The following is a 17,539-nucleotide window of genomic DNA, read 5'->3' as shown; positions in this document are numbered from 1 at the left end:
CGCCCTGCATGGGCGTGATCACGGGGTATGAGGGCCGAGGCTGCTGGCCTCATAAGCTGCAGATTTGGCAGAAGTCCCTCCTGTTAGGTGGCCAAGTCACAGTCATCTCAAGTGACCCCAACACAAACTCTCTCAGGAAGTCTCCCTCCATTTCACCATTTATCTTTCTCTGTGCTCAGATAATGTAGCATTTTAAAGAGATAATGGAAGTGGTCAGTCATGTGAATGATGAAACTAAGCTGCAATACTTCACTTTATTGTTAATCCAAAAATCTTAAGATCACTCGATAATGAACTGCACAGTGTACAGAATCACTTACAAATACTGACAATATTCACGCAAACACATCTGGGACTCATCTTTCACACATCTGGTGAGGATGTCTGGGGAAATCTTTATAAGTGGGAAGAAATGTTTGAGGTAACACCTGGCAGCCCCAACAGCTGGGCAGCACAACATCCCCATTATCCCTGCTCAGGGCATCATCACTAAATGGAAATGACTCTGCTTCTCAGGGAAGCAAACTAGCTAACTTCTCTTTTTCTGAAAGTGAAACAAATGTGCAACCAACACGTATGTGCGCTATTTACAATAGCAGAGACATGGAACCAACCCAAATGCCCACCAGTGATAGACTGGATAAAGAAAATGTGGTACATATACACCATGGAATACTATGCAACCATAAAAAGGAATGAGATCATGCCCTTTGCAGGGACATGGATGAAGCTGGAAGCCATCATTCTCAGCAAACTAACACAGGAACAGAAAACCAGACACCAAATGTTCTCACTCATAAGTGGGAGTTGAACAATGAGAACACATGGACACATGGAGGGGAACATCACACACTGGGGCCTGTCAGGGGTTGGGGTGCAAGGGGAGGGAGAGCATTAGGACAAATACCTAATGTATGCGGGGCTTAAAACCTATATGATGGGTTGATAGGTGCAGCAAACCGCCATGGCACACATATACCTATGTAACAAACCTGCACACTGGAACTTAAAGTAAAATTTTTTTAAAAAGCTTAATTAACACAGAAATATGTTTTAAAAAAGTGCAACCAAGCTCTAGCTTTTAAAGTTAGAAGAAGAAGAAAGTATTATAAACTGACTGAAAGACTGTCACACTAATAATACAATGTGAAATAAAACAATGACAAGAGAATGCTACTAAACTCAGGATGTCATGAAGTATGTTGGACCACAGTCAGATGCCCCATTCTTTCATTTGTCAATTATGTGAACTCCATACACCAATTATTTAAACAATGTTATAGTTAAGATGGTGAAATGAAAGAATACATGTCAGATGTCAAGGCTTCAAACTCTTCCCTGCTTTGTGGGGTAACTGACAAGTTTGAATTTCAGGATGATCAAGAAAGCACACCCAAAAGCCTGACTCCTTTTCATTCTCTCCTGTACCTCGGTATACAATGAAGAGCCTGATTAGCGTTAGAAGGAGGAGAGAAAAACAAACCAAGAAATCTTCCAGTGGTTCTCAGCCTAGTCTGCACATAGAATCACTGAGGCATCTTCCAATAACCTGATGCCCACACCATACCGCAAACTTATTACATCAACATACCTGAGGGTACAGCTTCTAGGGAGGCCGAAGCAGGAGGATCACTTGAGTCCAGTCCAAGGCTGTGTGAGCTATGATCACACCACTGCACTCTAGCCTGGGTAACAGAGCAAGACCCTGTTCTAAATATCAATCAATCAAAATATTTAGGGGTAGAACCCAGGCCTCAATAATTTTTACAGTTTTCCTTGTGGCTCCAGGATGCAGCTGAAGTTGAGACTCACTTCTCCAGACCCTGCCCACTTCTGGCCTCCCCTGAGCCATACCAAATCATTGTTCTCCATGCTCCTTGGTGAATTTGAGAAGAATCAGAGGTCAAGGAGTTGGGTGCCAAAGGCTTGCCTAGCAGCTGCCAACTCTATCATCAGAACACAGTAGCTTAAAAATCATCACTGAAGTCTCAAGAACCTGGAAGAGTCTAGCTAGGGCACACTGAGAGAGTACTGTGACCATCAAACCATCCCGAATAAGTCTGAATTGAGAGATGCATGCCAGGGTTTAAACCCTGCATATCCAGAAAATGTTATTGCTAATAGAACAACTATCAGCAATAGCTTTGGTTGGTGCTTTAAGCCAGTGGTCCTCAAACCTCAGTGTGTATTGGAAACACCTACAGGGGTTCTTAAAGCATAGACTGCTGGGCATAGTCTTATACTTTCTGATGTAATAGGTCTGGAAGGGGGCCCAAGAATTTGCTTTTTTTTTTTTTTTTTGAGACAGGGTCTCACTCGGTTGCCCAGCCTGCAGTGCAGTGGTATGAACATGGCTCACTGCAGCCTGGCACTCCTGGGCTCAAGCAATCCTCCCACCTCAGCCCACCAAGTAGGTGGGACTACAGACGTGCGCCACCACGCCTGACTAATTTTTGTATTATTTGTAGAGACAGGGAGTCTCGCTTTGTTACCCAGGCTGGCCTCAAACTAATGGTCTCAAGCAATCCTCCTGCTTCAGCCTCCCAAAGTGCTAGGATTACAGGCATGAGCCACTAAGCCCTACCAGAATTTGCATTTTTAGCAAGTAATTAGGTTGTGCTGATGCTGCTGGTCTGCAGGTCATACCGGTTGAAGTTGCTCAAACAATCTCATTTAGTTGTGTCTAATTATCAGTCACACCTGTTGTTGTTCTCCACATTTACTGCGCATCAGCATCACCTGGGAAGTTTTTAAGCCCTAACTAAATTAGTTATTTGAGAATATCTGAGGGGTTGGCCTGGGTAACAGTATTTCTTAAAAGCTCCCCAAATAACTGCAGTAAGTATGTATGTTAGGTTGAGAATTACTGAGTTCAATAATAACTGAGTGGACTTTATTTTAATTTGCTATTGTTCATGAAGACAGTCCTCATTAGTTTTAAATGTGATTAGAGAACCCTACACAGAAGCCTTTGGGAACAACATTAATGGAGTATGCACCATTAAATAGTTTAACTCTTCAGTTGATCTCTTTTTAAAAATCAATTGTTCAGCATCTGTGGAATCTGATTGTGATGTGGTCAGGAACAGAATGGAACTAAAATGAGAGTAACCATGCCAGACTCTTCAGGACACAGCCTGGCTGTGGGAGGCTGTGTTTGCATAGAGACACTAACTGCAAGTGGAGGGATGACACCACTGGGACACTGTTGCTCATGGACCACAGACAGTGGTGCTGGGACACCAATGCTCACAGACCATAGATGGTGGTGCTGGGACACCATTGCTCATGGACCACAGACAGTGGTGCTGGGACACCAATGCTCACAGACCATAGATGGTGGTGCTGGGACACCATTGCTTGTGGACCACAGACAGTGGTGCTGGGACACCAATGCTCACAGACCATAGATGGTGGTGCTGGGACACCATTGCTCGTGGACTGCAGACAGTGCTATGAGGACACTGATGTTCATGGACTACAGATGCTGCTCTGAAGCGCTCTGCACTTTTCTCTAGTTTACTTCATTTCCAAATGATACTAACTTATTGTTTATTATCTGGAATTACTTCATTTGTGTGCTTGTCTGCCATCTGTCTCCTTCACTGTTTAGAACGTATCCCCAGCACCTGCAACCCCATCTGCTGTGTGTGGAAGGAATGACTGAAGGTAATGTCCAATAGGCCTGGTGGGTCTGTGGTGAAATTGCCAGTCACGCTCTCACGTTTTTCTCCAGAGTTTGATCTCCTCCTTCCCCTAACAACTTCCTTTCAGTCATACATACACGGTGTATCTCTAGTCACAAAGAAACAGAAATCTAAAGTGGTTTTCTCTCAAAAAGCTATCTAAATTTTTCAAACATACTAGGGAATTCAGGAATTGCTTAATAACAACTTATGCATCCTAAATGATGAAATTTCATGCTTATAGTTTTTTTGGCAGGAGCAATGAGGGTGGTTCACGCATTTGCCCCCATGTAAAGGTCAGGTGACTTGATTCTCTCTGGGAGCAGGACTCAATGAGAGGAGGGATTGCTGTTTTCTTACAAGCTCAGTTGTTCTGCATATTTGCCAATTTTATTAAGTGAAAGTCTTCACCTAATATGTTTTTTTTTTCTGACTAATTTACTTGTAGAAGATATGGACAGAATAAATAGGTGGTTGAACAGATACAAGGCAGAAGCATTGGAGGTTAATGGCAGCTTGTAAGTACAGGAAGGTATTTGAGATCATCAAGCAATGCCTGTGTTTTGTACACTTTTTCTCTTCAGCCACCAGATAACTAGAGGTGATGATGCCTTTCATCAAAAGAATATAAAGAAAGGATGCTTTTTTCTAGTTTTGAGGAGGTTGTCTGGTAAAACACTTTCAGCCAGTAGTCTGCTCTGGGAAATTACTTGTGAGGCTGTGTTGTATTTTTACCTCCTTAAATTGAGAAGCACACCTGCAATTGTAATTTACTATCAGATTAACACATGTTTTACAATGGCGAGACCCACAATGTTCTGATGTCTTTTTCATTTTCAACTTTTATTTTGATGTCTTTTTAAGAGAAAGCTTGCTCACATTTAATCAGATTTTCTCAGGCCCTAAAGCTGTTTCTGGTTTAAAGTCACTCACTTGGGGAAGCTGCATGTTTGACCACCTGACTATCTTTTTATACACTGGATTCCTACAGTGGCCTGTAGCACCTGGCAGTTTTAAAGAATGTGTATTTTTATGAGACAGAATACAAATACATTTTAAAACCTTAAAAAAGTTCTTCATACCATAAATGAGATAAGCGACATGAAAGTGCTTTGAAATTAAAAAAAAGGGATTGTTAAATGATAGTTATTGCCAAACTGAATACTTTCCTATTTTTATTTTATTTCTATTTATTTTATTATATTTCTTCTTTTCAAGGGCCAATTTCAAAATTGCAATTGAAAAGAGTAACTTGAAAACAGACACTCCCAGCCATGCCCTGGCCTCAAGACTTTATCTGCCGTCTCCCTGGCCTCTGAGACAGGGTGGGAAGACACCGCCACCCCTTTCCACAGGTGAGGGGCTGTTTCCTGGGGTTCATGGGCATCCCACTCCTTGCTCAGCTCAGCACCAGCTCAGCACTGCCAGAGAGAAAAACTGGAAGACAGAGACAAACAAAATAATAACTGGTAGGTGAGTGCTTGATAAGTTAAAGAACAGGAAGCCAGGGAACACTGTGGGCTCCCACCCCAGGGGCTTGGTTGCCACCAAGAGTGAAGGAGGAACAACAGGGAGAGGATGTGCACCAGAGTCCCCATCGCCAGCCTAAGCAGGAGCACAGGAGCAACAGCGTTTGGTGCTTTCCTACAAGAGGCTGAAGAAGGAAACAAGTTGCTGAGGTTTTGAAGTGCTGTGTGAAGGGAGCAGAATCATGCATCCCATTTCCTTGAATCAGCTAAACCCTGAACAGGTCCCTAAAGCCACTGGGCTTCTGGTCCTATTTTACCTTCAAAGAGAATCAATCCTGTCTTTCCATCCTGAACAGTCTCCAATGCTCAAGCACTTTGAATTTTAGTATCGTGGCTGGAGCTATTGATGTGGTGCTAGTCTCACTCTCTTTGTCAACTTCTCTTGTGCATTTATTAATACAAACTTATTATTTTTTCCTAACATAGTTGTTAATGTGATTACGTTCATAGATTTTTAAAAAGTTGATCTACTCTTGAATTCCTGGTTTTATTCTATGTAATTATCAGTATTTTTTTTCAGAAATGGTCTCTTTTTATTTGAATGGTTGATCTAGGACTCAGCCTAAGTATAATTCTAACATGTAGCTGTACATAACCAACATATCTATGACCTTAGTGATGAACCAGAACCAACACAGAGATGGTCTTTGCTTGATAAAAGATAATCACAATCCCAGATAAAATTACTGGATAAAATACAGGATGCCTAGTTAAATTTGAGTATCAGATAAACAATGAAACATTTTTAGTATTAGTATGTCCCGTGTAATATTTGTACTAAATATTTATACTAAATTGTAAAGGACATCCTTATACTAAAGAAAAGCATTGCTTATCTGAAATTCACATTTAACTGGTTGTCCTATATTTTTATTTGCTAAATTTGGCAATCTTAATCATAAACAAATAAGCAAACAAGTATAAGTCTTAGAAAAGAATAAATCAATTTTTAAATGAATGAATTTAGTGTTGTCAGGGAATGATAATAACATGTCAACAAACCTTGGCAACCATTGGAATCCCGTTTCTGAAAATTATAATGTAGTGTGAAGTAGAAAATAACAACGATGGTTTAAACTCATATGAAACATAAAACAAAATTCAAAAACAAACTAGATTTATTGGTTTTAAGGAAAAGAAGCCAGAACAACGACCAGAATACTGTTCTGTTAGGTAACTCTTCTGTTAAGCACCTTCTTTAGTTACTCAGGAAATATTTCTGTGTTTTTCCTCAACTACTGAAGTAGATTTTCCCATGAGTTTTATCTTACACAAAGTTTAGTTATTTTTAAAGTTATCAAATCAGCTCTTACTGGCTTGAAGTTAAGTATCTATGGAACTTGTATTTCCTTTGTTTTCCTTTCAAATGTCTCCCCAAATTGCTTGTAACTGTGTGTCCTTTCTGTAAATAATTTTGCCACTTAATGTGTATTTTTCTGGGTCTGAACTTGTGTTTGTATTTTCAGAAGGTGGGTAAAAACATTTTCTCTGCAGCTACACAGTATTCTCTCCAGGAAGGCTGGCGGGTGCGGAGCGCAATCATTGTTTTAGTTTCAAGGGACAGAAGTGAACTGTTCATACATTAAAAGATTTGGGAGGCCGGGTGCAGTGGCTCACGCCTGTAATCTGTAATCCCAGCACTTTGGGAGGCCGAAGAGGGTGGATTACTTGAGATCAGGAGTTCGAGACCAGCCTGGCCAACATGATACAACCCCGTCTCTACTGAAAATACAAAAAAATGAGCAGGGCTTGTAATCCCAACTACTCGGGAGGCTGAGGCAGGAGAATCGCTTGAACCCAGGAGTTGGAGGTTGCAGGAGCAGCACCACTACACTCCAGCCTGGGCAACAGAGCAAGACTCCATCTCAAAAAATAAAAATAAAATAAAGTAACTAACTAACTAAATAAAAGATTTGGGATAGTTAGCTAATATTCTGGAATAAAATTATAAAACTGAGTTAACTAAAAATAACATTTATCCAAGTATTGCTATATTTTGATTTTATTATTTAAATGATTATAAGATCCTCATAAATACAAGTAAATATTGGGGCATATGATAAATTTCATGTTGTTTATGCGTTCATTGAGTCAGCCACTACCCTTTTGTTGTGTGACTATTAACGTGCAAGTCGCCATTCTAAGCTTTGGCATGTGAAGGTGAATGAGACCAGCTTCTGTCTCCCAGGGAAGTGGCCGTTAAGTAGGGACAGTGGCATGCAAATCAGTAATTATAATACAGATTAATAAAAGCCATCATGTGTTTGTATACAAAGTCTCATGAGCACATGGGAGAGGAGGACATTCACTGCATTTGGGGCTAAGGGGTACTCAGGTATTTGATGCAGGGGAGTGGACCAGTCAATTGAACCTTGGGAGTTCTTCAAGCAAAGAGGGAAGAGAAAGGCATTACAGTTGAGGGCACAGCATACAGAAAAACTCAGTGGCCTGACAGAGCTTGGCACACTCAAGTGGCTGTATTATAAGACTCACGGTGGGAAGCAGGACGTAGCAAATGTAAAGCAGGAAAGGAACTTAAGACCAGCTCATCATTAGCTTGTAATGATGCCAAGGGAATTGGACTCTATCTCAAGGAGATGAAGAACCATTGAGGGATGAGTACAGGAGGAAATGATTCCATTTTTATTACAGTACCACTACTCTGGAAGTTATGTGAAAAATGGGTTGGAGATGAGAGTAGAGGCAAGAAGACTGGTTAAGAAGTTAACAAAATAGCCTAGGTGAGAGCCCACAAGAGTCTGAACTGGCAGGGAGCCAAGAATGGGTATTGTTTTGGAACTGAATTTAAGGTCTCTGTGACACGTCCAGGGAAACCTGGTGATGAAAATACAGGTCTAGAGTTGGGCAGATAGGTCTGGCTGGAGGTGGTTATTTGGGAATCCTCAACCCAGGAGTGAGATGAAAGTGGGTGTGGCTGGGCTCAGTGTCTCACGCCTATAATCCCAGCACTTTGGGAGGCCTAAGTGGGAGGATGGCTTGAGCCCAAAAGTTCAAGACCAGCTGAGCAACATAGAGAGACCCTATCTCTACAAAAAAAAAAAAAAAAAAGCAAAAATTAGCTGAGAGTAGTGGCATGCGCCTGTAGTCCCAGCTACTCAGGAGGCTGAGGTGGGAGGATTGCTTGAACCCAGAGACTTGACTCCAAGATCATGCCACTGTACTATACAGCCTGGGTGATAAAGTGAAACCCTTGGGAAAAAAAGGGGTTGTCATGACCCAGGACTGGTGTAAGGAGTGAGAAAGAACAGAACATTGACATGAAATGAGCAGGTGGTAGAGAAAGATCCATAACCAAACACTGGAAAGAAGCAATCAGAGTCACAGTAGGAGACCCAGAAGAAAAGAGCATCATGAAGATCAAGGATAAGAGAGCTGCAATCACTGATTAATTAGGACAAGTGCTGTGCAGAAAAACATAAAATAAGCACAGAAATGGGTCTTTTGGGTTTAGCTTATAGGAGGCACTGGTGATGGAGACAGAGCAATTTGAAATCTGTACCTGACACAGTAGCCACATGGCAGAGGATTGAGAAATGAATGGAATGTGAGAAAATGAGGGTGTATTGACCATCTTCAAAGAGGCTGGGAGACGTGAAAAAGAAAGATGGAGTAGAGCGAGAAGAACTCACAGGCTCTCTCATTATTTTTCATTATGAAAGTATACCTACTGAAAAGAATAGAGAATGATTTAACAAATAACAAGGCATTCATCCTCTAATTATCTTAAATTTTTTCATATTGACAAGAGCAGAGGTTGGCAGACTTTCTCTTAAAAGGCTAGAGAGTAAACATTTTCGATTTTGTGGACCAAGAGGCAAACACCAGCTATTAGGAAAGCACTTATTTATGTAAACATTAAAGATATAAGCATTTACAGATATAAAAATCAATCTTAGCTCAAGGACTTGGAAATAAAGGAAGCTGACTGGGTTTGGCCCATGGGTCTTAGTTTACTGAGCCCTGGACTACCATGTTTTCGCTGACAGAAACAATATTTTGGATATAATTGAAGCCCCCATTATGCCCCTCCCTGATGTCATTTCTCTTCCTCACTCATCAGTAATGATTTTCCTAAAGTTACTGTGTATCATTCCCACTTTTCAAACATGTCTATATCCCTAAGCAATATATAGCATAATTTTGGATGTTTAAAAATGTTTAAATAAATATAATTATTCTATGCATAATAATATATTTTTTCTTTTTTTTCCCACCCCGCTTCTGCATAATAATTTTATTTACTTCTTTATTTGTTTTGAGACAGAATCTCACTCTATTGCCCAGGCTGGAGTGAAGTGGCAAAATCTCAGCTCACTGCAAACTCCGCCTCCCAGATTCAAGCAATTCTGCCTCAGCCTCCGGAGTAGCTGGGACTACAGGCGTGCGCCACCACGCCCAGCTAATTTTTGTATTTTTAGTAGAGACGGAATTTCACTACATTGGTAAAGCCAGTCTCGAACACCTGACCTCAAGTGATCCACCTGCCCCTGCCTCCCAAAGTGCTGGGATTACAGTGGTGAGCCACCATGCCTGGCAGCATAATAATCTTTTACTGACTTTTTCCTGAACATGACTTTTGATACATTTGATGCATATATCAACATGACTTTTGAGACTGATTCACCTTGATACGTCTGGCTGGACTTCATTAATTTTACTTGTTCTGTTCTACTCATCCTGTGACTACACTAAATTTTATTTTTCCTCTTGTTGATAGACATTTAGGTTGCTTTCATTTTGTTTTGTTTTTCATTTTTACAAACAATGTTATCATCGACAACCTCAGCCATATCTTTTGACTGCACATTTGTGAGTGAGCTAGGAGTCAATTCTTGGGATTGTGGAGCATGAACATATTCTGCTTATGTAATATTTCCAAATTATTCTCCAGAACGGTTGTAGAGAAAAATTTCCCTTTTCATATAATCTGATAAACGTGGTAACCTGAAAATTCTCCCAATGTGCAACACCTAGAAATGCTGAATAAAACATAAAAAAGCAATATTTTAAATGAATAAAGAAATCTCAAGAAAGCAAGAAAATGCCTAGGGCTCAGGAAATATATATATTTGTAAGTGCTTATAGAGGAAGTTGAAATTCAGAGTTATATCTACCAGTGGGGATTTCCTCAACAAAAGTGTGGGCCCAGGGACATAACAGGCTATATAATGTTTTCAGGGAGCTCCTGTCCTTTCACTGGGTCAAGAGTTAAAGCTGCCGGGCACGGTGGCTCAAGCCTGTAATCCCAGCACTTTGGGAGGCCGAGACGGGCGGATCACAAGGTCAGGAGATCGAGACCATCCTGGCTAACAGGGTGAAACCCCGTCTCTACTAAAAAATACAAAAAGCTAGCCGGGCGACGTGGCGGGCGCCTGTAGTCCCAGCTACTCGGGAGGCTGAGGCAGGAGAATGGCGTAAACCCGGGAGGCGGAGCTTGCAGTGAGCTGAGATCCGGCCACTGCACTCCAGCCCAGGAACAGAGCGAGACTCCGTGTCAAAAAAAAAAAAAAAAAAAAAAAAAAAGAGTTAAAGCTAAAACTTCAGACCACGGTATAAGAAAGAAAAAAAAAAAAGGTCACTGAAATGACTTTGGCAAAGTTCAGAGTCAGGTCAGCTACCCCAGGCTGATCTTGCCATCATCCTGACACCTGTGGAACCTGGGCCCTCCTCTGATTTTCAATTTGGATTGCTCTACTCCTTTCTTCTTTCTTGAGGGCAATCAGTTCAGTCTCCTTGGTTACCTACTTCTGGCACCTGACTTAGCTCCACTGCCGGCTCTGGTCTGCCAGCTTACCCCTTCATGGAGGCTTTGTTGCTTCCTCCTGCAGCTTGGAAGCTGACCTCTGATGCCTGCCACTTCCCATTCAAGGCTGGGAATTACTGAGGTTCAGTCATGGGCTCCTGTAAGCACACCCCTGTCTCAGTTTCTTCCAAATCCTAGTTTGTGATGACAAAGCTGGGATTATATTCGAAAATAATTGGGGCTTAGAGCGCTTTATAGTAGCTTGGTGATGGGATCAGATAATTTGGGGTTCTGTTAAGCAGGGTGAGCCATCCTCGGTGTATCAGGTTCTGCTCTCAGGGCCCCCAGGATTTCCATCAAGAATGGGAGGCAAGGCCGGGCATGGTGGCTCATGCCTGTAATCCTGGCACTTTGGGAGGCTGAGGTGAGGGGATCACCTGAAGTCAGGAGTTCAAGACCACCCTGGCCAACATGGTGAAACCCTGTCTGTACTAAAAATACAAAAATCATCCAGTTTGGTGGCATGCACCTGTAATCCCACCTACTAGGGAGGCTGAGGCGGGAGAATCAGCTTGAACCCAGGAAGCAGAGGTTGCAGTGAGCCGAGATCACACCACTGCACTCCAGCCTGGGCAGTAGAGCGAGACTCCATCTCAAAAAAAAAAAAAAATGAATGTGAGGCAACAGATATGACAAGCAGCAAGATTATGTCTACACAAACTTTAGCTAAAAGTTACCAAATAGATAATAAGATGTTTAAAATAATGACATAAAAGGAGGAATAAATAACACAAGGGAAAAAAAAAACCCAAAGCACAATGTGTATAAAAAAAGAACACATAGGCCAGGTGCGGTGGCTCATGCTTGTAATCCTAGCACTTTGGGAGGCCGAAGAGGGCAGATCACCAGCCTGACCAACAGGGAGAAACCCTATCTCTACTAAAAATACAAAATTAGCCGGGTGTGGTGGCGCATGCCTGTAATCTCAGCTACTCGGGAGGCTGACGCAGGAGAATCGCTTGGACCCGGGAGGCGAAGGTTGAGGTGAGCCAAGATGGCGCCATTGCACTCCAGCCTGGACAACAAGAGTAAAACTCTGTCTCAAAAAAAAAAAAAAAAAAAAAAAAAGAACAAATTTTCTAGAAATGCCAAATAATGATGATTAAAATTAAAAGCCCAATGGATGGATCAACCATCAAGATAGACAGACAAGGTGATCCAGGTGATTGCACTAATCTCCCCTCAGACCAGTAGTGCAGAGTTCCTGTCTGTCTTTGCCAGCATGTGAGAGTGGTACAAACTACATACAAATAGGCAAGTTGCAAGTTGCATTGTTTCATTACAAAACTGAGCCCATTCCAGTCAATATCTTTATCGTTTCCTGGGATTCCAAATTTGAGACACAGAAGGACTTTAAAGCTCATCCACTCTGTTTTTTTTGGGGGGAGTCCCTGAGAGTATTTGGTCCTAATGGCCAGTTCTCAGTAGTGCTCTCCCACAGTGACTGCCTGACATAAGGCTGTTCTTCCTCTGTCTGGTTCCCACACCCTGAAGCCTCTTACCCAGTGGCTTCACCATTCTGTTTTTCCTGCTTCTAGTCTTAAATACGCTAATCCCCAGATTCTCTTCTGCTCACTCTGCACCTCTTTCAGCCCCTCCCTTCTTCCTCAGCAGTCTGAGTTTTAACCCAACTCTCATAATTCCTCTTCCTGTCAGCCAGTCTCTGACCCAGTGCAAACAAATGCAGCTCTATAATTGACATGCAGCAACCGTAAAGCCTAGCCAAGAGTTCTGTGCTGCACCTACAGCTGGAAAGTTTCAACAACCACAGTTTTCTAAACCCAAAACTAGACGAGTAGCCTGGCAGAGCCTGGAAACCCAGAGGCAGTATGGAGTATGGTTAGAGTATGGACTCCTGAGGCAGAATCTTACTTAGATCCACTAATTAGCTGTGTGACCTTGGGCAAGTCACTTAGCCTCTCTGTGCCTCAGTTTTCTCAAATGTAAAAACAGGGATAATAGTGCCCACCTTAGAAGGTTGTTCTGAGAATTAAATGAGTTCGTGTATGTAGCGTCTAGAACAGTGTCTGAACTGTAATGCGTTCTATATATGTTAGCTACCATTGCTCTTAATACTTGAAATTGGGACTGTCCCAGGAAATGGCAGATGTCAGCCATGTTCATTGAAATGAGAGATGAGATACTACAGTGTCAGAATGTGTAGCCTTACTTACATAGCTAGTATTTTCTTCTATTCTTTCTCTCCTTGCCAAGATTCATCCAATACTTACGTAGTTCTTATTCTTCTGAACCAGCCCAGAAAATCTCCCATTCCTCTCTGTTGGGCCACCAAAACAGTCACAGCATCCTTGTTTCTGCCTCATGCCCTTTAGCTCTCCCTTCTGCAACAATTCTGCTTGTAGCAACTAATAAATCCCATGCTTTTGGTATTTAGGAAGTTGCTTTTGGTTTTCTGGTAGTGTTAAGCTGACACTGACAGGGCATAAAGAACAGAGATGGGGACCCCCTGCCCCTCTTCACTCCATGAGCAGAATGTCTCCTTGAGTTTGAACTTTCTTAGGATCCTACACTGGCCAAGACACCCAGGCCCAAGCTTTCCTTTAACTATGCTCACCCATTTGATTAGAGTCCCAGAAAAGCTGCTTTCTTATTTCTCTCCTGGTGACTTCCAAGTGAATTATTTCTCTTGGGGTAGAACTCAATTCTCTGTCAGGCTATCTATCTATATAAAAGAAGAGGTCGCTGACTCAGAGGTAACAGTGCTGGTCTCATGCAACTGCAGATATTATCTCACGTTGCCTGCTTGTTGTTAATAAAGGCTTAATTTGGGATGCATCTCAGAGTATGCTCGCAGACAAAGCACCAGGCCGTTCAGTAGGTTGGATTGTTCTAACAAACATCCCCAGGTATTTTTTGAAGAATTCAAGGAAATACACCTGTGACACCTAGAAAGTAACTCATCTCCTGAAGCCTCAGGCGCTATTAGCTAAAAGTAGTGTACATTAATTAATTTTTAAAATCTTTAATTTAGAATCACCTTTTCCATGACTAATCATCTCAAAGTCATAGCTTTCATTAAACAGCTTTTTGCAAGTGGGCATTTTGAAGACATTGGGAATCCCGGCAGGGCCCAATTAGCATGTTGGATTATTTAGGCAATCCCTGCACTCTACTGAAATGCAACTTCTCATCGTTGACTTCTCTTTACATTCCAACACTACCTGTTTTCAGGAGCTATCAGTTTTTTTTTTTTTTTTTTGTAATCAGCCTCATATCCATTCTAGGGATGATTTTCATATTTATCAACAATTATTTTCTAATTTATGCTGAGCCCTTACAGGATTTTGGAAAGTCAAAGACGAACTACAGAGGATTTTCCCTGGAGTTGTTCACAGCCAGTTGGGAGGCATGGACACAATTATGGTTCAAAGTGATTAGCAGAAGTTTAGGTCTATGGGGGCCCAGCAGCAGGTACAAGTAGAACTGCAGGGAAGGGGCAGAGAAAGGAGACATCAAGGAGGAGATCACATTTAGTTTTATCCTTTAAGGTGATATAAGAATTCGCTAGGTAGGAAAAAGAATGTATTCATCATAGGCAAGAGCCATGGAGTGGGAAGACACCCGGAAGGAGGTGCCACTGGGAGGGAGGTTGCAGTGAGAGTCTAAGGGGCAAAAATGAGGAACAAGTGAAGGGGCATAAGTGAGGGGTCCTGAAGGGGAAGATGTGCATGATCAGATTCAGGTGTCAGAAAGGGAACTTTAACCGAGTCTCTTCGGATTCTCCTTTTGCATCTCCTGAATTGCAGACACTAGGATGCAATCATTTTTTAGAAGCTAAGAAAAAGTTCAGGCAAGATGAATTATTATTAAGGGAGTGTTTGAGGCACCTGTGGCAGTGTTGCACAATAGAAGAGGTGGAAGGAGGATGGCTAGGCTTTGCTCCCCTACTAGGAAAGTTTCCAGAACTCTTGGCAGAGACAGTGATTGGTTCCCTGGGGGGACCGGGGGGGCATGGAGGAGCTCAAAAACCCTGGAGTAGAAGACAGTAGAGCTGACTAGTAGAAGACCCAGACATCTCCCTTTTTCCACCTCCGTTTCTTCACCTGTATGCCTCATATGGTTTGAGCTGCATCACCTTCAAGTTCCTTCCAGCTCCAAAACACTGGGCCTAAAACAACACATCAACTTCCAAACCCACTCTGAACACTAAACTCAATTTCAACCAGACATCTTTTCAGCTGGAATGGTTTGCCTTCCACTTCGTTTTCTACTCAGATGCCTGGAGAGAAATTGATGGGGTGGGGTGGCTGGCTGCTGGCTGCTGACCTCCAGGAAGTTGTCACATCTGTTAGGTCGTGGTTGATGTCCTTCATTCTATCTAAAGAACTGTAGCTTGAGAACTTTCCTTTTGCTTGAAATACTGCCCTACACTAAAAGCAGCCAGTGTTATTGACAGAAACAATGAGCAGCGAGTGTATTTGCCCAAGGGCGAGACAACAAGAGAGGCAACTGAGGGTGCTTGTGCTTGTTGCAGAAACTGGCAAGTCTCAGTTGTTGCTTTTAGCCCATAATAATGAGATTCAATATTTTGTTTTTCCCAATACCTTTGATTGGCTCCAATCATACTACTTTTTCAAACAAATCTTCATTAGTAACAGTCAATGCAAAAAAAAAAAAAAAAATCTGTAAAAGTAACAAGGAGCAATAAAAGTAGATGAAAGACCTTACTTGATGTGTTAGAGGGGGTACCCTAACACATAGCTCTTTGGTAGCTCTTTGGATAATTTCCCGTTTCCTTTTTTTTTTTTTTTAAGTTTATGTCGTTTCTTTAGTATGCTTTCTAGTAGTCAATTTTCACACCCCAGTTTTTCCAGGAGATTTTGGAACCAGCAGACTTCTCAGCCCACACTATTAAAAGCAAATTAATCATGTCTCTGTTTCAGCAGATTGAAGCTTTTCTTTTTTTTTTTACATAAACTGCCAAAAAGTTTATGGTTTTCTTAATATGCTCATTAAGGCTAGTAAATTACAGGGACGCACACATCCTAGAAGACAAAGACTGAAAGAGGGGTAAATGAAGTGAGAGAGCTGGAGCCAGATTAGACAGTTGCAGCGAAAGCGAAGTCCTCCCTCCATCCCACCCCCCAAAAAAGGGAGTTCTAATTTTCTCCACTTCTTTCACAGAAAGGATTAGATTTTCCGGGTGTCACCCTCCCCGGCAGAGTTCTGTAGCCTCGGGCACCCTACCAGCTTTTGCGATCCTCCTTCCCAGGAGTGGGAAGTGGAGACGGCTTACCCCGGCCGACCGGAACGAGCGCGATCACCAGGGCGAAGACCAGGGCTGCGCGGGGAGCCTGCATGTCCGCTCGCCTCGGCGGAGGCGCGCTCAGGATGCTGCGCCGGGTTGCAGCCTCCCTGAAACGTGAACATTTCCTGTTTCCTGCTTGTTTGGGTCGGTGCTGACTTGAAGGAGAGGTGTTTGCCTGTTTTTTAGGAAGTGATGTAATTCTGCAGGAGCCTGTCAGACCAGCAAGGATTGCAAAAGAGAAGTTGCTGTTCAAGCACTGATTCTGTTGGCACGCCTCTCCAGCCCTTTGGAGTCTCGGCCTCCAGCTTTTGAAACTGACCCCGGGGCAACAGAGTCCCTTGCTCAGATGTCATTCGGTGTCTGGGACTGGGAGGGGTCCTGGACCACAAGCATTCTCACTCTGTGATTTTGCTTGTCCCCCAGGTGAGGCTCCGGGGCTGCGTAGAGCCTAGGGACAAGCTGTCCTTTAGAACTTTCTGCCCTGATGGAAATGTTCCAAGCCTGTGCTGTCCAATACAGTAGCCATCAGCCACATTGGTCACTGAGCATTTGAAATGAGGCTAGTGCTGATGGAATTTTAAATTTTATTGAATTTTTATAACATTTTAATAACTCCAAGTGGCTCGTGGCTGCTGTGTTGGATAGTGCAGGCCCAGACAGCAGGGACAACTGCATCATCAGAAAACTGCCAGACCACGTCTCTCCAGCCAGTCCCATTCTCCTTTCTCCACCCTTGAATGCCCTCCTCCCACCAAGGCCCAAGCCAGATAGAGGTGGATGCCACACCCACACCTGAAGGTTATGTTCTGCTTCCCCAGAGAGAAATGATCTTTTCAAGGTCCATTTCCAGAGGAGAATATGCTCTGAGGGTGGAGGTAGGGGTGAGTCTGCATCTCACCTTCCTTCCTTCTTACTTGACGATCAAGTTCTCAGACAACAAACAAAACAGGACTGAACTGAAATAGAATAATGGTGGAAATCCTATCCAATCAAAACAATACAGAAAGGTCATGTCTAGTATACAGGGGAGATTAGCGTGTGTTGAGTGTTCTGTTGGAGGTCCTTCCCTTGGTTTAGGTTTAGGGACTAAGCATGCAGAAAGCAGTTTCATAATCGTGGTGCCAAGAGAGACAGACAGATGGAGAGAGGGGTAGTGTTGAGGCATCAGACACATCTCATCTCTAAACCTTTCCCTGCAGATTACCATCTGAGTCACCACTTCCCGTCGTTT

General features: G+C 42.7%; 1 protein-coding gene across 1 annotated transcript in view; it reads right to left on the bottom strand.

Moving 5' to 3' along the window:
• The window catches only part of LOC105463488 (transmembrane protein 154), a 54,544-nt gene extending 38,083 nt beyond the window's left edge, over positions 1-16,461 (bottom strand). Inside the window, exon 1 of the mRNA XM_011710602.2 lies at positions 16,297-16,461. Coding sequence (XP_011708904.1) covers positions 16,297-16,360 — 64 coding nt within the window. The 5' untranslated portion in view covers positions 16,361-16,461. The remainder of the gene's footprint in view (positions 1-16,296) is intronic.
• Positions 16,462-17,539: the final 1,078 nt, after the last annotated feature.

This window comes from Macaca nemestrina, chromosome 3 (genome assembly GCF_043159975.1).
Source record: "Macaca nemestrina isolate mMacNem1 chromosome 3, mMacNem.hap1, whole genome shotgun sequence".
NCBI lineage: Eukaryota > Metazoa > Chordata > Mammalia > Primates > Cercopithecidae > Macaca > Macaca nemestrina.
This window is presented reverse-complemented; position numbering and strand designations above follow the sequence as displayed.